At 47.7% G+C, this 26,396-nt stretch overlaps 1 protein-coding gene across 1 annotated transcript in view; it reads left to right on the top strand.

The window, feature by feature from the left end:
* The window catches only part of LOC119252178 (patr class I histocompatibility antigen, A-126 alpha chain-like), a 354,426-nt gene extending 338,103 nt beyond the window's left edge, over window positions 1-16,323 (top strand). The window contains exons 4-8 of the mRNA XM_054698633.1: window positions 14,603-14,878; window positions 14,999-15,136; window positions 15,552-15,584; window positions 15,724-15,769; window positions 15,934-16,323. Of these exons, the coding sequence (XP_054554608.1) occupies window positions 14,603-14,878; window positions 14,999-15,136; window positions 15,552-15,584; window positions 15,724-15,767 (491 nt within the window). The 3' untranslated portion in view covers window positions 15,768-15,769; window positions 15,934-16,323. The remainder of the gene's footprint in view (window positions 1-14,602; window positions 14,879-14,998; window positions 15,137-15,551; window positions 15,585-15,723; window positions 15,770-15,933) is intronic.
* Window positions 16,324-26,396: the final 10,073 nt, after the last annotated feature.

The raw sequence follows: 26,396 nt of genomic DNA, 5'->3' as shown, positions 1-26,396 counted from the left end.
TAGAAAATCCAGAACTAAACCCACAGATTTATGGTCAACTACTCTTTGACAAAGGAGCAAAGACTATGCATTGGAGCAAAGAAAGTTTGTTCAATAAATGGTGCTGGGAAAACTGGGTCGCTACATGCAAAAGAATGAAGCTTGACCACTACCTCACACCATACACAAAAATCAACTCAAAATGGATTAAAGAACTAGACATAAGACCTGAAACCATAAAATATATAGAAGGAAATATAGGCGAAACACTACGTGATTTGCACATCAAAGACATCTTTACAGACACATCACCCAAAGCAGTGATAGTGAAGGCAAAGATAAACAGCTGGGACTACATCAAATTAAAGAGCTTCTGCACAGCAAAAGAGACAATAACAAAAACAAAGAGAAACCCCACCAACTGGGAGAACATTTTTGCACCCAACACTAATGATAAAGGACTGATCACAAAAATCTGCAAAGAGCTGATGAGACTCAACAACAACAAAGAAAATAATCCAGTCAAAAAATGGGCAGAAGAGCTAAAAAGAAACTTCTCTGAAGAGGAAATGCAAATGGCCAACAGGCATATGAAAAAATGTTCAACATCACTTGTCATCAGGGAAATGCAAATCAAAACTACCATGAGATACCATCTTACATCAGTGAGAATGGCACATATTAAAAAAACTAGCAACAACAAATGTTGGCGAGGGTGTGGAGAAAAAGGAACTCTCCTGCACTGTTGGTGGGAGTGCAAACTGGTCCAACCACTATGGAGAGCTGTGTGGAGATTTCTGGACCTACTAAACATAGAGCTTCCATATGATCCAGCAATTCCACTCCTAGGCATTTACACAAAGGACACAGAAACATCAATTCCAAAGAACACCTGCACCCCTATGTTTATAGCAGCACTGTTTACAATAGCTAAGCTTTTGAAACAACCCAAATGCCCAAAAATAGATGACTGGATCAAGAAGATGTGGTACATATATACCATGGAATATTACTCAGCATTCAAAAAAGATAAACACATGCAGGTTGCAGCAACATGGATGGCACTGGAAGGGATCATGCTCAGCGAAATAAGCCAAAAAGAAAAAGAAAAATACCGGATGGTCTCACTCATAGCAGGAATCTAGAAAACTTAAATAAGGGACCAGGAAAATGAATAACTATAAGAAAGCGAAAATCAAAATCAACAAAAAACTATGAACCAGAGACACTTTTAGGGGGGCGGGGGCGGGAGGGGAGGGATTGAGGTCAGAATGGGGGGGTTGCAATTGTATGGGGAATATAAAAATAAAATTTATTATTAAAAAAAAAAAAACTTGAATGTTACTGACTTCTTTTCCAGTTACTGTTGCAGGATACCCAAGGACTCACTTTTCTGAAGAAACCCTGAGATGACTAACATGCTCTAACCAATCTTTTCTTTCCAAGTTGAGGAGACGTGAAATAACATCTAGAATCACGCATATGCTGGCAGTATTGTTTTCACGCAGAAAGGCTTTCGATCTTGATTTTGGTATTTCCTTTTAACTTCATTTTGGCCTATGAGTGAAACTGCAGTTGTATAAGATCTCCCATACGTGATAAATGGTAACTAAAGAGCTCTTTGTGTCTATATCTTGTATGTCTGGATGTCCTTTCCTTGTGTCCTTGTCTGCGCCTCTAGTGACTGACAAATTGGTATACATGGTGCCTATAGACATTGAAATAAAAACTAAAGGTGGTGGTTTAATTGTCAACATTGTACTATTGAACTGAGCTGATGCCTTCATAGAGATTGAATATTGTTGTTTCTGCTGTTTTGTGATATTTATGGCAAAGCTTCCCAGAAATCTAAATTCAAGTAAAAAATTTGGTAGCCTGTCATTTGGGTGATAGAAGGAAATCTTGTGGAACCTCAGTAGAGCTCCTGAGACACTCCACAAAGTTTCTCCCTTTCCTCCTGGGAAAGGCATTAGATGAATTTGTCCTATTTGGCTTACCTAGTAAAGTAACTGTAGAAGGGAAGCATTGTCACTTAGGAAAACGGGTAACACTTTGGCATGTACAGAAATGTTCACATTTGTTTGCTAAATGTGTTTACAACCTCTCAGTATCTGATGTAAATTGTCAATGGTGATTGTTGCCTTGTAATATTGTATAGTACAGAAATTGTTTCTGGAGAAAATAGGGAGAATAGGCCTCAACAGATTCCTATTAATGGAACTGTTGAGAGTAAAATTTCCTACACAGAACTGAATAGACCTGGAGATACACCTGATTTTTACTAGGTTTTGTTTGACATAATACTGGTAATTTTTTTTTTTTTGCATTTTGTTCTGAATCCACAAAGTTTTCTTGTTTTGAGTGACCAGGATCTGCAGCAATGTTATATTATTTTTCAGCAGAGCTAACTTGTGTTTGCATTTTCTCTTCCCTTGATAGCAACACAGCATGAAAATGGTGGTAGTAATCTTTTACTACTTATCTCAGAGTCTGTTTTTGCATAACTTCCATAAGGATTTTGTCTGCTTAAACAAAAAAATTGGACATGAGTTTCATTGTGTGGCTTTGTGTGGAGTTCTTACAGGAAGTTGAAACAGAGCTGAACCAAGAAGAGGAGAACCTGTTGCTTTCTTTGTAGGGTTCCAGAGACCTCCAAAGGAAGTGAGGAAGCTTGCCTCCATTGGCAGGACTGGACAACCCGGCCAACAAAAAAGCCCGGGTTCCCTCTAGAAGAGGAAAGCCCAGGTGGAGTCTGATGAGACCAACTTTGTTACTGAAGCCTACATCGACCGGATGCCAACGGTTCACTCTGATCCTATATGGAGTATCCCACAAAGCCAGCTAAAATTGCTGTTTATTCTCCCCTGTGATTTTGTGCAAAAACAGGTAAAATGGTTTAAAAGTAGATTTAGTTTGCAAACTTTTGCTATGCTGTTGAAACAATTTGGGATCAATGTTGAGAGAACTTGTTTTTGCATAAGTTGAATCAGTTTTAATATTTTTTTCCTGTGATTTAATATCTTTGCTGTTTTGTTTTCGCTAATGCCTCCAGATATTTTTCTTTTTTTTTTTTTTTTTTTTGGTTTGGACTGATAAACTATTTTCCAGGAATGGAAGACTTTTGCTTTCCACAATGGACGATACCTGGAGAGACTGGTTTTCTTTCAAACTGGAGCCCTGAGAAAAATTTTCACCTGACACTGTATCCCAGTATCCATATATTTGATATTCATCACCATGGAAATGGTGGCAAAAAGTAAAAGGGGATAATTATTAGGGGGAAAGGATGTTCTGAGCAAACTCCATACAGGCTGTGTGGATGCCACCCCCACCATCAAGACACTGGGAACTACAAATCTCATGATTCCCAAAGGGAAGTTGCAAGGACCTAAGGGTAGAGTTAAGCAGCCATTTTCTCTGTTTGTAAATAAAAACCAGCCATGTTAGTGGGGTCTGGGGCACTTGGCTCATGCTCTTGGCCAGGCAGATTTGGTCTCAGTGGGTCATTTGGGATTCCAGGTAGGACACATTAAAGACTTTGTCTCCCTCTTTCCTCCCTGAGTTGTACATTTCCTCATTTCCCTTCCCTTGTAAATAAACCTTTGTTAACCTTTTGCATGTGCCTGCAGTGTAAATCCCTTTTAAGCACACAGGTGAGGACCCACAGTCAGGCAACCCGTTTTATATCGGGGTTGCCCTATAACACTCTCACCCTCCACACCTCTGGCCTGTTCCCCAGTTCTTGTATGCATAAAATAAATAAATCCTTTTTTAAAAAGATTAGGAACCCTAAATAATCCTGAATAAGCTAAAGAAATTAAATTCATTTTAAAAATATTGCCCAAAGAAAACTCAGGCACAGATGGCTTCACTGTGCATCTATCAAACATTTAAATATTAACAGGAGACCTACCCAAACTGTTGTAGAAAACAGTGGAGGAAGAAGCACCCTCCAAATCATTTTAGGTGGCTATGTAACTTTATACCAAAACCAGACAAGGATATCAAAATGTAATTTTAAACCAACATCTCCTGATTTCTTAGGAAATATTAGCAAATCTAAGTCAATACATTACATCCTACTAGGTTTTATCTCAACCTACAGTTTTGAATAACTATATAGACATCACTCTAACATATTATATTCATAAAGAACAGTAAACATAGGATTGTCTCCATGCAGAAAAGAGATTTTAATTATTTAATACCTATTGATGATAAAATCTTTCAGGAAAGTAGGATACCATTTTTTCAAACGAAAAAAAACTGACATCATACTTTATGGTGAAAACGCAATACTTTCTTATTTTAGGAACAAGGCCATTATACTAAGAGTCTTACATAGTGTGTTATGAAAGAAAAATAAATAAAAGGACTATCAATTATAAAGAAAAAGTGAAGTGTAACATGCAGCTGATGTGATCACATACATAGAAAATCCTTAGGCAAAAGAAGCCTAGACTGAACAGGTGAGTTTACCGGAACTGACTGGTAGCACGTGTAGTGCCCGTTGGCACAGAACTGGTTCTTTATGATCCGGGCAGACTGGGTAAAGTAGAGTCCGGGAGCCCTCAGTGGCTTTCTCAGGCTTTTACTGAGCTTTTATATGTAGTGCAGCAACCAGGTACATGGCAGGCAGGGGTGCTGGGGGCCCAGGAGGCTGGAAGGCCTCCAAGCCCCCGGCAGTCTTCACTCAGCTTCTCTGGCATTCTTTCTCCCCTTCTCCCTCCTGCCTCTTCTGCTTCTCTTGGCAAATATCTCAATACTGTAGCCATGGCCCACAGAAGTAAATAGCATAACTTATAACAATGTAACAAATGCAGGTGCTCACCTATCTGGCATGCAATCCTAATGGCAGGAGGGGAGAAAAGCCTGAAAATCACTTACCCTACACAGGTCAACTGTATTTCAAAGCAGCAGTAATGTAGAATTAGAAGAATAGATAATTCTAAATTCCACTTAGTATCAAAATAAAATATTTGACATCAAGTTAAAGAAATTGTCTTAAGATTTGTACACTGATTCAATTTACATGTGGAATATAAGGAAATCAACAAAAGGTCAAACAAGGATAAAGCTTGAAAACTGACCACAGATTGAGACTTCCAGAGTGTGGGTAAGGGTAGGGGAGGAGCACAGGGACTGTGAGGAAGGCTATCAGAAGGGGAGAGTGACCTGGTGGGAGCAAAGGTGGGAGGTGGGACCAATGCAGGATTACTGGGGTTTAGGTGGTGGGTGTGGTGAAATCACATGAATTTGTAGAGGTGTAGACTATACCTGTAAGACATGCACTGCGATATAAATAACATTACCTAAAAAAAAAAAAAAAAAAAAAAAAAAAAAAACATAGTTTGTGAAACCTAAGGAAAAAAAAGAATTGTAAACTGACATCTACATAGTGCTGCTGAGACACAGTAAAGGAAAAGGAAATAAATGGAGAGAAAGGCCACATTCAGGACGGGAATACTCCATATTCTTAAACTTGATCTTTAAAGTAAATTCAATCCTGAATCCTAGATGCCAGTCAAAATTTTGGTCATTTTTAAAAAAACAATGACAAATTTCTCCCCACAACCTTATGCAAATATGACTTAGCAAAATTCTTTTTTAAAAAGAAGAAATATGTAGGAGGCACAGCACCCTGTTTCAAGACTTAGTATAAGCTAAGGTGATGAAAACTAAGTGGTGCTGGCACAGGGACTGTCTAGGTTGCAGGTGATTCTAGAACACTCTTCCTCACAGTAACAGGGAGGACCTCCTTCAGATCTCACCTGAAGCTCAGATGTCACCGGAAAGTCTCCCCTGAAGATGGCACTCCCTCATCTCCCTGACCTTGGCTGTCTCTCAAAGTCACTCTTCACTGGCTGACCCTGATCACTGACTGAAGTTGCTTTGCTCTTTACAGTCCAGCGCCCCATCAGCATGCAGGCTCCCAGAGGAGCAAGAGGACAGGGGTTTCACCTGAAATATCCCAAATAGCCTAGTGTCTGGCACACAGTAGGTACAAAATAAATATGTTAATGAAAGAGTAAGTGGGACTCCTTAGAGCTAAGGCTGGGATGGGAAAGGTAGAGAGTTCCCTGGTATGTGATGGGGTGGGCAAGTCCTTTTGTTTGGACAGGGAGGAGAAACCCACTAGCTCACATGGACCAGGAACAAAGCAGGGAGCAAGAACTCAGTGCCCCTCAGCAATGGACACATAGTCAAAAGTGCACGGGGTCAGTCTAAGCCAGACCATCCACTGCCTCTGAGAGTCTGGCACTTGGGCAAGGGGAGTCCTGGTCAAACGGTGGGGTGGTTACTCACTGAAGTCCTTCTGGTCCCAGATTTATGCCCAGAATCCACTCATTCTGCCCAGCTGCAAGGCTGGAATCAGTTACAATTTATTGGGGCCCCAGAGATTCTTAGCATGAAACTTAACCCCCAGGACTTCTAAGTCATCATTGTAGGGTAAATGGTTTTTCAGGCTTTTCTGCCCTCCCACCATTAGGATTGCCCTGCCTGATGGGGCACCTGCAGTTGTTACATTGTAGCAAACTACCTTGTTTTACTTCTGTAGGCCATGGGAGGGGTATTTAGATAGTCACCAAGAGAAGTGGAAGCTGGAGAAGAGGCAGGAGAGAATGGGAGAAAGAAGCCAAAGAAGCCCAGAGTGAAGACTTGCCAGGGCTTGGAGGCCTGACAGCCTCCTGGCCCCCCAGACCCCCTGCCTGCCAAGTACCTGGTTGCTACAATGCATGTAAAGCTCAATAAAAGCCTGAGAAAGCCACTGAGGGCTCGAAGACCTTTCCTTTACCGGTCTGCGGATCATAGAGAACCTGCTCAGTGCCTATCCTGCCACTACAATCATGCAGGGCCAAAACGTCACTGTTGGTTCAGGACAACAGGGCCTTTAATTTCAGGGTCAGCAGGCCCCTCTCCCTTTGGCCCAGTAGGGGGAAGGAGAGACAGGACACCAGGGCTGGGCTCTGAGGTCAAAGGGGAGGGGAAAGGGCCACCTCCCAGGCTCCATAGGTGGGTGGTCTGACCCAAGACAGGAAGGTCCACCTTTGCAGCTTGGGTTTGGTGTGTAGACACCTGGCCTTTGAGGTCTGGAGATGGGGGGACACATTCTGTTTTGGGGAAAAGTTAGTCAGCAGCTGAAGCCTCAACTCCTGGCTGATCTGTGGCCACCTCAGACTCCAGCTCCTCCCACCTCTACCCTCTGTGCTCCAGAACATGGAGTCCAAGGCCTGGGCCACTCCGCCTGGTGCAGGGGCTCCTGGTGCCTGAGACTGGTGTCCCAGGGCTGAGGTCTGTGAGCTGAGATGGACTCAGACTGGGCTATGCGGTCCCAGCACAGGAAGGGGCTCTGGAATCAAGGGTCAGGGCCCAGGGCTGCCCCCTGCAGGTGGCCCAGGCCTTGTGTTCCCCCTCTCTGGGCTCCTTGATACTCCCTGTGACCCCAGCATAAGGGGGGCCTGCTCTGGAAGAAGGGAAACCCACTTTATCTTCTTTTCCCTTTCTTCCCTGTGTGCTTAAATATTACCATACATCTAAATATGGAAAATTCTTTAAACTTAAGTATAGTTTCCCAGCCAATTAAACAGCTGACCCCTAATAGTTACCATGTAGGCGAAAATAGACTCTCTCAGCCCCAGCCAGAGCCTCTGGGCCTGTCCCACACAGACTATCCCTCCCACCCAGGTGCCCAGTAAGCTGACCCTCCCCTGGTCCATCCTTTCTGGGTCCTTTCCCCCGACTCCTGTTGGCCACTGTCCCTTATTTCTCCTATTTCTTCCCTCTCTGTCCTCCTCTAGGAGACTCAGCCCTGCCTTGCCCATGACCCTGGGGGTCTCTCCTGCCCCTCTTCTAGCCCAACCTAGGGATGGGGAGTTTAGAGTTGATTCCCTGGAGAAGACACCTCCATCTCTGGAACTGAAGGGTTAGGAAAGGAATGAGGGTTGGGCAAGACACATTGCTTATGGCCTGTCTGCTCTGAGTTAATTTTCCAGCCCAAGCACACATCTGGAGGCTGCAGGGAGCAGCGCTACCTGAACCAGCCTCAGCACAGGGGGACGAGCCTGAGGACAGGTGTCTAGGAGGGTGATAAGGAGCTCCGGGGGCTGCACATCATGGGGTCCTGGCAGCAGTGAAGGCCTGCTCACTGCCCAACTGTCTGTGTTCATCTCACTATAAAAAGGCAGCTGGAAATGAAATGGGAAGGCGGTTTCTTTAGGGTGTTAACCCCTGTCATCAGATTGCCGCTGTCTGATTAAAACACAACTTAAAAATTCAGTTCCTGGGCCTCCCCTGGTGGTGCAGGTGGTTGAGCGCCATGCTGTGAAGCTGTCTGCAGCCTCTGCAGTGCCAGTTCAATCCCGGCCGACCGGCGACGATCCCACATGGCGCAGCAGACCTTTCCTGTCTCACCCACTGCTCCCCTCAGCAGGGTATTTCATCAGTCTGCCTATTCTGTTCCCCGCTCTGTCTCTGGTGAATCCTCTCACCCTCCCGCGCATCTGGCCTGTACCCCAGTTCTTATATATATAAATAAATAAATAAATAAATCTTTTTTAAAAAATTCAATTCCTGTCTCTGTGTTATTGGCATTGGGTGGTGACAGGTGGCCTGAGCTCTGGTCTTCAAAATCAGCAGCAGGAACATGTGACAGGGCCTCTTGGTCAAGGCATCATCCCAAGAGCCTGAGGAGACCTGGTATGTTTGTGGGGCCCACCCTGGTGCTGGTATTAGCTGTTATGGCCTGGGGATCTGCTCCTGCCTGATCCAAAGTCTGTGGTTATTAATGGGGAGGGATCATCATGTCAGCGTGTATTTGGCGAAAACAATTTAGATACTGAACCTGACTCTTAACCAGGGCTCCCCATTGTGTGCACAATTCTGTTCCTCTATGTTCTAGGTCTTGTGTTCGACCATGTGACCACGGGGGGGCGCTGGAGTGCTTTCCTAGTCTCTGCAGCCAGGGGAGAGGCTGGGTGTGTGTGACTGAGGCTGAGAGGGTGAGCTGGGGCTGAGCATCACTGGGGGGAGGGGGTGATGATGCCCTGTGAGCAGCCCTGGCACCAGGCTGGGGTGGAGGAGTTGGGGAGAGGAGAGGAGGCTCTGGAGCTGCCTGTGTCTGAGGCGCCATCTTCTCTCCCCACAGCCTCTCTCTGCAGCCCCTTGATGACAACACCCTGGAGACTGCAAAGCAGATGCTTTTCCCTTCCACTCCCTGTGCCTTTCCTGAGGGTTATTTTATTTTATTTTTTTAATTGAAATAAAACTGGTTTACAGTACTGTGTACAATTTAGGGGAATAGTTTCTCATCTCTTTGGATCTATGTTACCACACCACCCCCTCCACCACAGCACCCTAAGTCCTTCACAAGAGTCCACTGTGCCCCCCGCCACTCTGCTCTCACCCCCTCTACCCTTCTAGTAGCCTCATTTCTGCAGTCAAGTGTCTAAGGTTTGTTTTGGTTTGTTTTTTTCTGATCCCCTATTTTTGGTTTCTTGATATTTTGCATATGAGTTAAATCATCTGATACATGATTTTTTCCTTCTGACTTGTTTTACTTAGCCTAATCCCCTCCGGTTCCATCCATGGTGTTGCAAATGGCAAGATTTCATCTCTTTTTATAATGAATAATATCCCACTGAGTATATATGCCACATCTTCTTACCCTGCTCCTCTGCCTTTGGGCACTTAGGTTGTTCCCCTAACTCGGCTACTGTTCAGGGTGCTGCTGTGAGCACAGGATGCGTGCGTCTTTTCAAGTTGGTGTTTTTGTATCTTTGGCTAAACAGAAAAGGGTGGCATTGCTGGATATTATGCTCTATCATTTTTAATGTTTTGAGAAGCCTGAACATTATTTTCCACAGGGATTGGATCAGTCTACATTCCTGAGGGCTGTTTTTCAAAATAAACGTTGTTATTTTAGGGTAATTTATAATTTACAGAAAACCTGTAAAATTATCACAGAATTCCTGTAATTCCCACACACATATCCCCTGTTGTTAATCACTATCACTTTCATGATGAATAGGGCCTGGGAGCCTGGGGACTCCTGGGGAGTCTCTCAGTTCTTTTGTAGTTAGACAGAAAAGCAAGAAGGTTACTGACAGTTACTAAGGATAGGAAAGCTCTCTGAGCAGAAAGGGGTCAGTAGTAATCCCCAGGGGGTTACTACTGAGGGCCTAAAAGCAGGAGTTTATAAGGGTATAGTTGGCAAGGAGTGGGGGTGTTTGGCCACTGGGTGTCTCCATGTTGTGTCTCTTGCTGATTGGTTGGAGTCCATGGGTCTCCTAGGTCACTGAGGTCCACTGAATTGTCCACGTTCCTGGCCTGTCTTCCCAGAACCGGCTTTGGTCTGTGGCCTGAGCGTCCTGTCATTGTCGTGTCCTGCACATTCCATTGTTAACTGGGTTGGTGGCCCCTGACGCCCATCGATGGTTTCCCATTTAGTTCGATAAATGAGTTTGAGACATCTGGGCTTGGGGGAGCCCCTCCGAGTTCCCACTGATTGTTCAGATTGAGAAATGGGCTTGAGCCTTGGGGCCCTGCTCCTAACTCCCTGTTTGTTCCTATTTCCTAACTTCCTCATTCAGTGTTTGCACAGCTAATGACATGATATTGATATTATTACTAAACTCCACACTTATTTGGATGTCATTAGTGTGTTCCAGGCTCCCATCCTGATACCACATTAAGTCCCAGTCGTGTCTCCTGAGGCTCCTCTGGCTGAGCCAGTCTCTCAGACTCTCCTTGGTTTTGATGATCTTGGCATTTAGGGGAGCGCTGCTCAGGTGTGTTGTAGAAGGGCCCTCAATTTGAGTTTGGTTGACTGGGGTGATGGGGTTGGGGAAAAAAACAGAAACATAAAGGGCCCTTCTCAGCACAGCGCCCTGGAGAGTCACCTGCACCTGCTCCTCACTGGCGATGTCACTTTCCCCCCCACACTCCCCACACCCCTCCATACCCCCCCACCCCCGGCTGAGGCCGGGTCTCCACCTCCTCCCTGGGAAGATCTTTCTTTCCTGTGTCCCTTTCCACACAGCAGTTGTTGGAAGGCGTCACCATGTGGAGCCCACACTTAAGGGGTGCTCGGCTGTAATCATTTGTGTGAAGGTTTTGTGTAAACAAAAGTTCTCAAGTGAGTTGGGTGACTAACCAGGAAGGTGATCAGCAGGTTTTAGGGTAAATCTGTGTTTCACTTAATAAGAAATTGAAATTGCCAAATCTCTTCCATAGTGACTGTGCTATTTTTCATTTCTCCTGGCATTGAATGGGGGTCCCTGTTGCTCCTCATCCTGCTCAGCACAGTATGCCATACCCCCTTACCTGAGGTTTCACTTTCTAAGGCTTCATTTTCCTGCAATTAACCTAGATTCAAAGTCGTAATAAGATATTTAGAGAGAGATCACATTCACACATTTATTACAGTACAGTATAGTCTGTTGTGATTTTGATTGTCCTGTTTTAATATGTTATTGTTATTAATCACACTGTGTCTAATTTATAAAGTAAACGTATCATATGTATGTGTGTACAGGGAAAGCTTCATGTTTACAGGACTCCATACTATAGGTGGTTCAGGCATCCACTGGGGGTCTTGGAATACATCCCACATGGATAAAGGGGGGCTGCTGTACTAGTATTTGGATTTAGGCCAAATTATAGGTGTGGATTGCGTGTCCTAGTTGCTTTGACTTGCACTTGCATTTATGTATGTCTTTCGACATATTGAGTATCTGTTCATATGCCTAGCTGCCACCATATAGCTTCCTTGGAAACTGCTCAGCATTTTGCTCAACTTTTAAAAAGTTATTTGTTCCTTGTTGAATTTTAAGGGTTCCATGCATATTCTAAAACATGTATTATATCAGAGTTGCGTCTTGCAAATATTTTCTCCTGGTCTGTGGCCCAAGCTCTTTTATAGACCTAACACTCACATCAATGTATAGACTTTTCTGGGAAGAGAAATGAGGAGTTGCTAACTGCAGTGGGTTCAGAGTAGAGGAGACTTGGTTGACCAGAGGATGATGTGACTTATGTATTTGTGTATGTTCTAGAGTACTTATGAATCCTCTCTGTGTGCATGAATAGCAAATATCAGTTATTATGAAAATCATTTAGTATCAAAAATAAGTCACACTGCAATCCTGACACTATGAAACAGTTGGCAGATCAGCCTCAGTCACGTGTTCTCAGGTTCTGACCCTCTGCTCTAGGACTGGCCATCTTGTCACTGCACTATTTTGCCTTAGAATTTCCACCTGGCAAAGGTGGCTGGATGGGTGGACACACCTTCCTACAGAAAATATTAAAAATGCAATGTGAAATGCCAAAAGCATCAGAATTTACAATATAGTAATAAATGGTCACACCCAGAAGAGAAGGGCGAGACCCTGCGCGGGCTCCACAGAGAGCAGCGTCCTGAGGAGGAGGAAGGGCTGTGAGGGCCCCGCCCAGAGCAGACACAGAGCCCAGCCCTTCAGCTCTGCGCTGAGCCTGACGACCACCTGCCACCCCTTTCCTTTCAAAATTTAGGAAGACCTGGTTTATTCTGGCTATGATGTGTCTGTGTGTGTGTGTATAAAATGTGTGTTCACTATACAAAATACAAAATGGGAAAAAGCATATTCAGACCAGGAAGTAGTAAAAAAAACACTGTCAGTTGTTAACAATGAGAAACAGAAAAGTATTAAAATGAGGCCACAAGTTCACTGCTGGGAATTCCCAATCTTCCCAGTTTCACTTCTTCTCACAACCTGTGTGGGGTCTTCCTTCCTGGATACTGGTGACTCACGCCAGTTCTCACTCCCCATTGCCTGGAGGTCTCCAGAGCAGCCAATCAGCAGCTCCGAGGCACCGGTTACAAATTCTCCACTGACCAGTCTGGACTCAGGGTCTCCCCAGACCCAAGAGCACCTGTCATGAGGCCCCCACCCTTCCTGCAGCTGCTCTCCTGGGCCCTGGCACTGAGGGAGACCTGGGCAGGTGAGCTCAGGAGGGAAAAGGCCACTGAGGAGGGGGAACTGGAGGAACCCCGGCGGGGGCGCAGGACCCTGGGAAAGGCGCGTCCCCGCCATTGCTGACCCTGTTGTCCCCCGTGACCCCACCCTGCACTAGCCCTCTTTCTGTCCCTGCCAGCCTCCCGCCTCCTTTCGCCGCCCCTGAGTCTCCAGCCTCCTCATCCGCTGCCCCATTTCAATCTCAGGAGCCCCCTCGCCCCCTCCCCTCTAATCCCATCTCCCCGGGACCTCCCAGGTAGGAGGGTCAGCCCGTGTCTCCCCTCCCGCCCCCAGGCTCCCACTCCATGAAGTATTTCCTCTCCGCGATGTCCCGGCCCGGCCTCGGGGAGCCCCGGTACGTGGAGGTGGGCTACGTGGACGACACGCAGTTCGTGCGGTTCGACAGCGACGCGGCGAGTCCGAGGATGGAGCCGCGGGCGCCCTGGATGGAGCTGGAGGGGCCGGAGTACTGGGAGGGGGAGACGCGGAGAGCAAAGGGCGCCGCACAGACGTTCCGAGAGAACCTGCGCGCCCTGCGCGGCTACTACAACCAGAGCGCGGCCGGTGAGCGGGGCGGGCCCGGGGCGCTCACGACCCCACCCCCGCGGGCGGGCGGGACCCCAGACCCCGGGCCCGAGCGTCCCCCGAGGCAGGGGGACCCGCCGGACCCTCGACCCGGGACGAGCCCCGGGACGTTCCCCGCGAGGTTCCCGCGTCAGTTTCGGTTTATTCCCGGTGGGGCGGGCGGGATGACTGCGGGGTGACGGGGCGGGGACAGGCTCTCACACCTTCCAGCAGATGTCTGGCTGTGACGTGGGGCCCGACGGGCGCCTCCTCCGCGGGTACAGTCAGTGGGCCTACGACGGCGCCGATTACCTGGCCCTCAACGAGGACCTGCGCTCCTGGACCGCGGCGGACACGGCCGCTCAGCTCACCCGGCGCGAGTGGGAGGCGCTCAGAAATGCGGATCACCTGAGGAACTACCTGGAGGGCAGGTGCGTGCAGTGGCTGCGCAGTTACCTGGACATGGGGAAGGAGACGCTGCAGCGCTCAGGTAAGAGGGGCCGCGGGTCTCCCAACCCCCCTCAGGCCAGCACCGCGGGGAGGGTGGAGTCAGGGTCACAGCAGCGCCCCCTCTCTGGTCGGGGGGAGGAGCCCCCTGGGTTTCCTGACTCCCCAGAGGACCCCACTTCTCCTCAGAACAGTTAAGGAATCCAGTCTCTCCTGAGTCTGAGGGGAGACCAGCCCTGAAATCACCCTTCACCGGATCCTTTTGACCCGCAGCCCTCTTGGGAATCATCAGTGTTTCCCTCAGGGTCTTGTTACAGATCAGAGGGCATTTTTGTGATCTGACTCCTGCTTTTCTGAGGAGTCAGAGATCTGTCCCCAAAAGTCTCTGCTCTTCTCCTTAGTAAACTGCGATCTCCTATCTAGAGCTGTCCGCCCTAATTCTAGAACTTTCTAAGGAATAAGAGATTATCCTAGACTCCCCAGACAGGCCTGATTTATAGATTTTGTTCTTCCTCTTCTAAACCATTGCCTTGTCCATTCTGAGAATGGTCACAGGAGGGTTTTTCAGGTCCATGAGGAAAAAGTCAAAGTGTGAAAATTCTCATCCTTCTCTTCAGATCCCCCAAAGACACAGGTGACCCACCACACCACCTCTCACCAGAAGGTCACCCTGAGGTGCTGGGCCCTGGGCTTCTACCCTGCGGACATCACCCTGACCTGGCAGCGAGATGGGGAGGACCTGACCCAGGACACAGAGCTGGGGGAGACCAGGCCTGGGGGGGACGGAACCTTCCAGAAGTGGGCAGCTGTGGAGGTGCCTTCTGGAGAGGAGCAGAGATACACGTGCCATGTGCAGCATGAGGGCCTGCAGGAGCCCAGAGTCCTGACTTGGGGTAAGAAGGGAATGTGGGCACAGAATTTCTCAGGGGCATCAAGACCCTTCTGGAGACCTTCAGAGCATCAGATGGAAGCCTCGGGCTCAGGGTCTCACCTTCTCGTCCCTTCACTTCCAGTGCCACCTTCTCAGCCCACCGTTCCTACTGACTCCACTAACCCCACCGTGGGCATCATTGCTGGCCTCGTTCTCCTTGGAGCTGTGCTCACTGGAGCTGCGGTGGCTGCAGCTGTGATGTGGAGGAAGAAGCACTCAGGTAGGGAAGGGAGTGGGGGATCTTGTCTAGTGGGGGGCTTTCAGGCCACAGGGAGAACTTGCCCTACTTGGTAATGGGAGGTACCATCCACACATGTGTGTTCCCTAGTCTGGAGCTGATTGCTCACCCTCTTTTGTGAAGCATTTTTGAAAATGAATCAAAGATTGTTCACCTTGATAATTCTGGTGATGGGGCCCTGATTCCAGCAAAGGGCAGAGGGAAAGGTCCCTGTTGAGGGCAGACCCAGGAGGCAGTTGGTCCAGTCCCCTCTCATCTCCTTTCTTCATATTTCCTGATGCTGCCCTAAGTGTCCAGTCACAGTTCTGGAAACTTCCCTGTGGTCCAGACTTGGGGATTCCTTCAGAACCTCATGGCCTGACTCCTCCCTGGTCTCACATGCTGTTTCTTCCCACAGGAGAACAAGGAGGAAGCTACACTCAGGCTGCAGGTAAATGTGGATCAGGGGGTTGGCCCCTGAGCCCCTGGGGACAATGTAAATGGAGCCCATGAGGGGGGTCACCCTCATCAGTCCCTCCTGTGGCCTCATCTCTGTGGCTCTGAACAGGTTCTGTTTTGTTCTCCTGCAGGCAGCGACAGTGCCCAGTGCTCTGAGGAGTCTGACAGCCTCTAAAGGTGAGACCCTGGAGGCCTGTGATGGGAGGGGTTGGGGCAGAGAGGATGGGACCAGGTGATGGGGAAGCTGTGAGAGGGACATTCTGAGGATGCGGTGGATTATGGAGAATGTCCACGCTTATGTGTGTTTCTTTGAAATTTCTTATGATCCTTTTCCTTCACAGTGTAAGCCAGCTGCCTGGTCGGGGCTGAGTGATGCCGGATATTTTCTCACCCCCACTTTGTAGCTTCAAGATCTGCTGGTTTCCTTTGCTGCAAAAGGGCATCAGAATGTGTCTCTGTTCTTATGAGATAATGCAAGGAGGTGGGGAGACTGGCCCAGCCCTGCCCACCAGGCCCCTCCCCACACTGACCTGTGTCTTTCCCTAATGATTTTCCTACTGCAGCAGAAGCAGCTTAGTCTGTGTCTACCCATCATTGTGTTTTCTTCAAGAATAGTAACTACTTCCCCCTTGAAATAATAACCTGAAATTACTTTTTGTAAGCTTGCCTGATGGGTTTGGTGGGCTAATAAAAATGATTCCTAAAATTTGAGATGAAATAAATGGGAAACCTTCCAGAACCACGTGTTTGCTGTGCTGAGTCTGTGCAGGTGGGGGCGGGAGAGGCTGTGAGGAGCCGAGGGAGACGGGGCCTGTGTCCAGTTGGTGCTCAGTGCGTCGTGGGCTTTGACGTGGTCACTCCTCAGGGGTCATCTCTCTGCTCCTTTGTCCTTATCCTTCAGGAGCACTTGTCCCAGCAGGGCCTGTGATCACAGGGACTCAGACCCCACCTGGGCCTGTCCTGTCTCCAGGATGTGGGTGGAGACTGCGTGTAGCCGGGTCAGCTCAGGCTCAGCTCAGGGTCTAGCCTTTCTATGTATTTTGCTGCTTTGGGTTTTTGTTTGTTTGGTTGGTTTTTGCCTTTATGCCTATTCTTTTAGAGACCAGGCCTCATGTCCTCTTGGTCCTTGTCTCTGACAGCAGCAGGAGCATCTGTCATTGTCCTCACAAGGACCAGGGTGTCCCCTGCACACAGGAGTCTGGTGAGATGGATTTCCAGACTCATCTGATTTTTGGCCTCATTTTACGACTTTTCTGGATGATTCTTTACATCTTCTCCAACAAAATCCTGGTATTATTAGAGAGGAGGATTTGATAATTTCCTGATGGATTTAGATAAGTTTCTGATTTCTATTGTTCTCTCCAGCTTCTCCCTGTAACCCTGTCCTTAAATGCAGTAACCCTAGTGCTGGTACTAACCAGGACCTATGAAATGATTCTGTCAATTCATAGTTGGCTGAAAAATAGGACTTATAAGCCTAGGAACTTGGTCCTCCCTGGTAGCACAGGGGTTAAGTCTCAGCGCCATCACTTCTACACCCCGAGTTTGATCCCTAGAGTTTGATCCCTAGCCAGGGAGCTAACCTACACATGGCACAGTAGACCTCTCCTGTTTTGCCTCTGCTCCCCTCAGCAGTGTATTTCAGTAAATCCACCTATTCTGCTCCCCACTCTTGTCTCTGGTGAATCCTCTCACCAACTGCATCCCTGCACTTCTGACCTACGTCTCATTTCTTCTATGCAAAAATAAATTAAAAAAAAAAAACCCAAACCTAGGAATCTCTTTTCAAAAGAAATACACCGGTGTAATGTGCCACATTAGTAAAGACACTGTCTCTAGAACAGGGAGGTGCTCTACACTGACGACACAACTGATAACCAGATGTGTGACTGACTGTTTTTGCATCTAGGAAGCCTCAATGAACTAAAAACATTCACAACTTGTGGCCTGTGGGGAGTGTGTCCTAGTGAGGAGGGGAGACTGGGGACTGTGTGACAGCAGATCAGACAGTCAACCACGCGTGTCTGGTTAGAAGTGGGTAAAGGGGGGCCTCCCCGGTGGCGCAGTGGTTGAGCGCTGGGTTGCGAAGCTGCCCGCGGCCTCTGCGGCGCCGGTTCGATCCCCGGCTGCTCCCCGGCCACCAGAGGAGGGTCCCACATGGCGCGCAGACCTCTCCTGCCGCCCGCTGCTCCCCTCAGCAGTGTACTTCAGTCCTCTGCCTGCTCTGCACCCCGCTCTGGCTCTGGTGAATTCTCTCACCCTCCCGCGCTTCTGACTGTACCCAGTGCATGTATAAGCAAAACGAACAAATAAAATAAATAAATAAAAACATGCCTCTATAAAAAAAAAAAAAAAAAGAAGTGGGTAAAGGATGGGAAGGGTGACCAGAGTCAGTGTGTGGGGACAGGATGGTTTTCTTCCCAGCTTGGTCAGTGTGGGTCTCACTGAAGTGATCGTTGAGAAAAAGTCTGATGGACACGTTGCCCACAAGGATGTGATGTGCAGGGAAGTTCAGTCCAGACAGGAGAAACTCCAATGCAGATATCTGAGCAGGAATGTCTGTGTGACTGACATGAGCAGGAGGCCAAGGGCTGGAGCAGAGGCCAACTGAGATGGGATCTGTATGCACTCAGATCATTCAGCCTGAGGATGTTGGGAGGGTTTGACTCTCTGAGTAAGATGTGGGGTGACAAGACCTTCTGCACAGATATATAGCTGTGGGACTTCTCTCTGGTAGCCTCAGTCTAGCTACTATGCAGCATGGAAGAGTGAGAGGTTGGGAGAGAAATGGAGGAAACCAGTGCAGGTCCCAGGACACAGAGGTTGGTGGCTCATTTTGGGGGTGAACAGGGAAAATAAGAAGTGATAGGATTATGAATATTTAGACATGGACTTTACAGTGTTTCCTACTGCAGAGCTGTGAGTAAGGGGTCAAGGATGACACCCAGTGTTTCAGACTGTGCAGGCAGAGAGGTGGAGCCTCAGTGACATGGGGAAGACCCCAGAAGACTCATATGCGGGCATCCTAAGCATTCACTTTAGGAAAGTTGAATGAGATCAATTAGAATTGAAAGCGATGTTGGCACTTGGACAGACAAGTCTGGGCACAGGTGAAATGTCTGAGGTAAGAAAGAGATCTGGGAGGTGATGTGATGTCAATGATATTTAGTCTTGAGCATGTAAGGGTCACCCAGGAAGTGATGACTCAGCATGAAAAAGGAGCAGAATTGAACCCCAGATTCCACAGTGGTGAGCAATCAGAGCAGATGCCCCCGAGAGCTGACTAGACAGTCTGACCCCACATGGTGAAGACACGGAGACCAGGGAGCCCCCACTTCAGTGAGCACAGGAGCGACCTGGACGCTCATGAAGACTCAGAAGGTCTAGAACAGAGCCTGAGAGTCTCTTACTTAGCCCATCCCCCACCCTAGGGATGGAGAATTTAGGGCTGATGCTCAGGAAGAAGCACTTTCATCCCTGGAAGCAGGAACAAATAACAGGGACTCTGGAGTCCAAGTTCCCATCTGATGAGATTGAGGGAACCCGGATAATTTGGGGACCCAGAACCTGGGACAGCAACTGTTATGACCTGGACACCTGGTTCTTCCCTGAAGCCTATACCCATAGTTACCCACTAGGGGGTCAATTTGAGGACCCCTAACGTGACCGTGGACCTGTCCTGCCGCTGGGATCCCAGGGGGCCCTGGGGAGGGCCTGGCTGAGCAGGAGAAAGGGCAGCTCTGGTCTTCTGTGCTCAGCCCTGTGGCCACACGGGGGCGCTGCCGCGCTGTTCCGGATTCTGGTGGCGCCGCCAGGACGGGGTGGGGGCTGAGGTGGGCAGAGTTGGGGGTCCTGGAGGGCGGCGTCCTGGGGGTGAGATGCTCTGTGAGGAGTCAGAGAAACGGGGCTCAGAGGGGAGGAGACTCCGGAGCCTGCCCTGGGTGTGAGGTTTCCAGCTTTTCTCCCCAGGACCCTTCTCTCCAGTCTTTTATAGCAATACCTCGGAAAACTGGAAAGTAGACCTTTCTTCCCTTCTACAACTATAACTTTGTTGAGGGCTGTTTTTAAAATGTTATTTTAATTTAAAACAATATTTTAAAAAATACTGTTATATTTACAGAAAAGTTTCAAAGGTAGCAGCAGAACTCCTATATAACCCACATCATTTCCAAATTGATAACGAATGCATTTGTGCAGCTAAGAAAGCAATATTGATGCACTTTCACTAAACTCTGCCCTGTGTTTGGATTTCATTAATTTTCCTAATGTTCTTTTCATGCTCCTGTTACAGGGCAGGGAGAGGGGCACCCCAGAACCCCCAAAGCTGCCTGCTCTAAATAGGTTCTGCCACCCACTACATCAACACAAAACATTTAAGACTTTAATGAAAAGGAACTTTAATACAATTAGTAAACAATACAGGAAAGTTAAAGAATATAGTTTCTAAATCACGCACCCAAAGTTACCTGTCCCCTTGTGGGTAAAAGTCCACTCAAGCAGGATTGGCCCAGAGTAAGGCCCCAAGGCCACAAGTCCAAAGCACCCTCTGGCCGGGACCCACAGAAAAGCATCAGAAACAAGCAGAGAAATCTGGAAGGAAAAGAGCAAAATCAAAATCAAGGTAAAAGCTGCCACTGTTGCCTCCCCACAGGTCTCTCACCCACATCGGTGTCACCCAGTCCACGACCAAAAGGCAAGCGCAGTTTCATCGCATGTGTCTCTCGCCTCCATGTGCTCCTCCAGGTCTCCTTCTGGCTCCATCCTGCTTCCTTCCTTCTCCAGTCTCCTCTGCAGCTTCTCCTCCCCGCTCAGCCCCACCCTCTTTTGGGTGGGGCAGGGAACCTGGAACCTCACCCTTTCCTGGGCATCACCCTGTGAGAGTATCACTGTTGTTTTTAGTCTGTCTTTCCCTAATAACTTGTGATATCAAACATCATAGTTATTTGGCATCTGTATCTTTTCATTGGTGAAGTATTTTGTCCATTTTTGCATTGGATCGTTTCTTTTCTTACTGTTGAGTTGTAAGTCTTCATTTATAATATAAATTATAAATACAATTCCTTTATCAGATACATGATTTGATTTGTAAGTCTTTTCCCCTACTCTGTGAATAAACTCTTGTACTTGTGTTACAGGCAACCCTGATACGAAACAGGTTGCCTGACTGTGGGTCCTCACCTGTGTGCTTGAAAGGGACTTAGGAATACTCAACAGCAGGCTCATGCAAATGGTTAATAAAAGGTTTATTTACAAAAGAAGGGGGAAATGAAGAAATGAATAACTCAGTGAGAAAAGAGGGAGATAAATTCGTGAATGCATCCTACCAGTTCCGCTGACCTGGAATCCCAAAGGCACACTGAGAGCTGGCAAAGGGCAAAGAGCCGTGAGGTCAAGAGAGCCCTCTGGCTGCTTAACTCCACCCTCAGTTCCCTGCAACCCTCCCTTTGGTGATGACGGGATTTGTCATTCCCAATGTCCTGATGGCTTTGGTCTGGAGTGGGGGTGGAGTCCACAAAACCTGTATGGCGTTTGCTCAGGACATCCTTTCCCCCTAGTACTTATTCAATAGTATACACTAGTGGCTAGATTTGTTAGAGGGAAAGGATGTCCTAAGTTAATCCCATACAGGCTTTGTGGACCCCACCCCCACTCCAGACTAAAGCCATCAAGACATTGGGAAAGACAAATCCCATCACCACCAAAGGGAGGGTGGCTGGGACCTGAGGGTGGAGTTGGGCAGCCTGGGCCTTGGGGGTGCTCGCTATCGCTCGCCTCCCTGCTTCACGGCTCCTGGCTTGCGGCCAGCTCACAGAGCGCCATTTTGGGATTCCTGATCGGCTGATCGGGTAGGACGCATTTAAAACTTTGTCTCCCACTTTTCTCCCTGAGCTGTACATTTCCTCATTTCCCCTTCCCTTGTAAATAAACCTTTTATTAACCTTTCGCGTGTGCCTGCAGTAGAGCATTGATAAGTCCTTTTAAGTGCGCGGGTGAGGACCCACAGTCAGGCACCCCGTTTTGTATAAGGGTTGCTCTACAACAGTTTGACGCCCAGCGTGGTTTCCAAGTTACACCCATGGTTGACCAGCCCAAAGTAACATTCCTTGCGCACTAGTTCTGCAGGACTCGCAGTATAATATTTGTCTCAAGTCCTGAAAAGTCTGTTTTTTTCCCTGTGCGTACAGCCCTTGTGGGTGCGTTTTTGACTCAAATATGGCCTCAACCATGAGCCTATACAGTTTCATCCCTAGCCTGAGTTCTTTCAGTTTCCTTCCGGCCTTGAATTTAAGTAGCCTTCTTCCATTAAATATCACCACCAGTTTCATTAATGTAAATAATTTGATGAAGCCTGGTGTATGGCACGTGATTTTGCTATTGTATACATACATGGGTGGTTTACAAGCCATCCCTTTACAGTCCGTGCTTCTGGGTGTTTTTTTGGTAATATGTGTAAGTGCCATTTGCTACATTCTTGTTTCTGTGAGAGGTAGAAGTTCTACTTCACATACTGAGAATGTGCAACAACACATTCAGGCTCTTAACTTAGCCATGCAACAACAAATTCAGGCTTTTAATGTGGCCAAACGACAGCAAAATCAGGCATTTGATTTAACTGTTAAGTGCATGAGGGATGAGAACCGTAACATCCTTGAGTCAGTTTATAAAAGCAAACAAGATCAAGCTTTTAAAAATATGCAGGACCGGATAGAGGTCGCCCTCCATAAATTGGATATGGTGGAGGCTCGGCTGATGGCACAGAGAAAGGATAGACCTTCCCCTTTCCATGAGGACTGCCAGCGGGCAGAGTTAGAAGAGGAAGAGCATCATATTTTAAATACTTTAAATACATCAGGACAAAATCCTCTTCCACGTGACAAGGCCCCTCCCGTGCAGACTCCTGAGGCTTCACAGCCTCCACTGCCCTCTGGGGAGGAAACTAAAATGGCGTCTCCTCCCCACACTAGACTTGGCACCCATTTTGGCAGGAAGGATCACTCTGAGGCAGGACAGTTTCCCCTTCGCCAGATGCCAATGGGTGGCTTGAATGAACATGGGAGACCTGCTGGGTACTTTTGGTCGCACCATCCTTTCAGTACTGCGGACCTCCTAAATTGGAGGAGCTCTGTTCCCTCGTACCGGCAGACTCCTAAGAGGATGGCGAACTTGTTTGCCTCTATCTTCGTCTCCCACGGCCCTAACTGGGCAGATACACAGTCCATGCTGCATACTTTATTAACTCTGGATGAGCAGAGAATGGTATTCAGGAAAGCCAGGGAGGAGGCTGACCGTCTCCACCAACAGGATAGGCAGTCCCCAGAGCCAGAGGTTGTTGTCCCAGAGAAAGATCCTGGATGGGACCCTAACAATGGAGGAATGGCGATGTTGGATCTGTATAAAAAATGTTTATTGGTAGGACTGCAGCAGGGAATCCCCAAACAAAAAAACTTTAACAAAATATTGCAACTCGAGCAAGGAGCTAATGAGGATCCGTCAGAGTTCCTTGAGAGGATTATTCAAACATACACTAACCACACGGATATAAACCCAGATGCCCCAGAAAATGCTTGTCTGATCACTATGGTTTTCATTACCCATAGTGCCCCAGACATAAAGAAAAAGTTAGCTAAGGTGGACGGCGTCACAGAGATGAGTCCGTCCCAGGTAGTGGACCTGGCATTTAGGGTTTATAATAATAGAGGACAGGAGACCGAAACCTGCGACTGCTTTCTTACAAAGAGAGCACAGAACAGGGTTTCAGGGAAACAGTAATGGACAGAGACTGAACCCCTAGGAAGAAATCAGTGTGCTTTCTGTAGGGAAGAGGGACATTGGAAGCACAGTTGTCCCAGGTTACAGGGAAGCGGCAGACGCAATAATTATAGAAGGCAGGATAGAAGACAGAGAACACCACGATATGATGATTCACGTAGGGGTTACAGGAGGGAATATAGGAGGAGTACACAGAACCAGGAACCAAGGAGAGAGGAAAGAAGACAAATGTTAGCACAGAGTAGAGGCTCAGATGATGACAGGGAATACAGACAGAGAAGGAATCGAGAGCCCAGCACAGAGGAAAGGAGACAAATGACAGCACAGGGTAGAGCCTCAGGTGAAGATTGGAGGGAATAGAGACAGAGTAGAAGGAATCTAAAGCCAAGTGCAGAGGAAAGGAGACAAATGATAGTTCATGGAGAAAGTTCAGATGCAGAATAGGGGTGCCCGGGGGCTCCACTAGATCTAGAGAAGCCCATTAGAATAACCCCCTCAGAGCCCCAGGTAACACTCGCTGTGGGGGATCGTCTCATTGATTTCTTGGTGGACACTGGAGCGACATACTCATTTTTGAATTCAAAATTAACTAAAATGAGCAAAGAGACTGTAGCAGTCACTGGGATTACGGGAAGGCCACAACAAAAAGCCTTCCTACAACCTTTGGGGTGCCGGCTGGGCACCCCACAGCTCCAGCATAGCTTCCTATACATGGAAGAGTGTCCAATCCCTCTACTTGGTCGCAACCTTTAGTAAGCTCAACGCATGAATTATATTCTCACCAAAACATCAGAGGCTTCACCTACAGGTGCCTCCAGAGCATGCTCTGCAGTTCCAGATGTTACTTATTCAAGATGTTCCACCGAAAGGTGAAATTTTACCTCCAGAAATTGTTGAAAGAGTAAGTAAATGGGTATGGGCTGATGGAACCCCAGGACGTGCGAAAAATGCAGAGCCTGTAAAGAAAGAAGTGATAGAGGGGAGCAGAACCCCGAGGAGGAAGCAATATCCCTTAAAGGAGGAGGCCTTGAGGGGAATTGAGCCAGTATTGAAAAGGTTCCTTCAATCTGGACTCATTCGGCCCTGTCGCTCACTGTACAACACTCCGATTCTGCCAGTGAAGAAACCCCATACAGGCGAGTACCGTTTTGTCCAAGATTTAAGGGCCATTAATGACATTGTTCGGGATTTACATCCCACCGTGCCTAATCCCTACACCTTATTAACTGCCATACCTGGTGACTTTGGGTGGTTTTCGGTATTAGACCTGAAGGATGCCTTTTTCTGTATCCCAATAGATGTCCAGGATCAACTGCTTTTTGCCTTCAAGTGGCAAGACCCTAAGTCCAAGAGCACTCTCCAGTAATGCTGGACTGTGCTTCCACAGGGGTTTAAGAACTCCCCAACTATTTTTGGGGAAATACTGGCCAGGGATCTCAGGAAGGTTCAATTAAACCAGGGCGTCTTGTTGCAATACGTAGATGATTTATTGATTGCAAGTCCAGACTACAAATCTTGTCTGGAAAATACCATAGTGGTACTGAACCACCTGGCAGAATGTGGCTATAAGGTGTGACCTCAAAAGTCACAGATTTGTAAACAAATGGTGACGTATTTGGGGTTTGAAATTGAGAAAGGCAGACAGAGCTTGATGACGGAAAGGAAACAAGTAATTTCAGCCCTTAAAGTCCCCAGCAACCGGCGACAGTTGCACGGATTTTTTGGGTATGTCTGGGTTTTGCAGGATTTGGATTCCTAACTTTGGATTAATAGCAAAACCCTTATATGAAGCTCTCAAAGGCCTAGACTCTGAACCTTTGTCTTGGACCCCAGAATGTCAAAAGGCCTTTGATGAAATAAAAGTAAAGTTGATCTCAGCACCAGCATTAGGGCTTCCAGATCTTAGGAAGCCATTCAAACTTTATGTACATGAGAGACAGGGGGTTGGCCTAGGAGTACTAATCCAATTGTTGGGGCCAGAAATGCAGCCCGTTGCATATCTGTCCAAACACTTGGACCACACCACTAAGGGATGGCCTCCATGTTTGCGTGCTGTAGCTGCCACTTGTGACCTCCTACATGAGGCGGAGAAGTTTACATTGGGTCAGCCCATCACTGTGTGTGTGCCACATCAGGTCTTGACATTGCTGGAGCAGAAGGGTGGACTTTGGTTGACTGCCAGGCGAATGGGAAAATATCAAGCAGCTCTGTTGGACAATCCTCATGTGAAGCTGCAGGTTTCTAATTCCCTGAATCCTGCCACACTGCTTCCAAGCAATGCAGATGGACCTGAGGATGACACTTTAATCCACAACTGTTTAGAAACCATAGACACAGTGTATGCCAGCCGACCAGATCTAACTGACCAGCCTCTGCCAGACCCAGAGTGGGAGCTATTTACAGATGGCAGCAGCTTCATGGACCAAGGCCATCGATGTGCGGGATACGCAGTGGTGACGCTCCAGAACACTGTGGAAGCCAAGGCTCTTCCGGCAGGTACATCAGCACAAAAAGCTGAATTAATAGCCCTGACCCGTGCATTGGAACTCTTGAAAGGTAAAAGAGTCAATATATTTACTGACTCTAAGTACTCTTTTATGATTCTCCACATGCATGGGGCCATTTGGAAGGAGCGGGGACTTCTTACTGCCAGTAACAAGGACGTCAAACACCCATTAGAAATCCTGGCCCTGTTAAAGGCAGTAGCTTTACCATCAGCTGTTGCTGTGATGCAGTGTCCTGGCCACCAAAAGGGTGGGTCTGACATGGCAAAGGGCAATAGGGCAACCTATCGGGTGGCTAAGGCCGCTGCCTGTTTGCCCGTTCTGCCCTCCAGGGTGCACTCATCCCTCTTGTGGACCTGACTCAGTATGCTCCTGAATACACCGAGCGGGATGAGGAGAGAGCTCGTGCATGGGGATTTACTGAGTTTGACCCCAGCTCCACTTGGAGAGTAAACTCCCATGGGATGATACTCCTCCCGGAGGCCCTGGTATATCCGGTGCTAAAACATCTTCACGAAGGATCTCACTAT

The sequence above is a fragment of the Talpa occidentalis genome, unplaced genomic scaffold (genome assembly GCF_014898055.3).
Source record: "Talpa occidentalis isolate TD23 unplaced genomic scaffold, MPIMG_talOcc4v2.1 talOcc4.2, whole genome shotgun sequence".
In the NCBI taxonomy this organism is placed as follows: Eukaryota; Metazoa; Chordata; class Mammalia; order Eulipotyphla; family Talpidae; genus Talpa; species Talpa occidentalis.
Note: the sequence above shows the minus strand (reverse complement) of the source record. Positions and strands in the feature narration are given on the sequence as shown.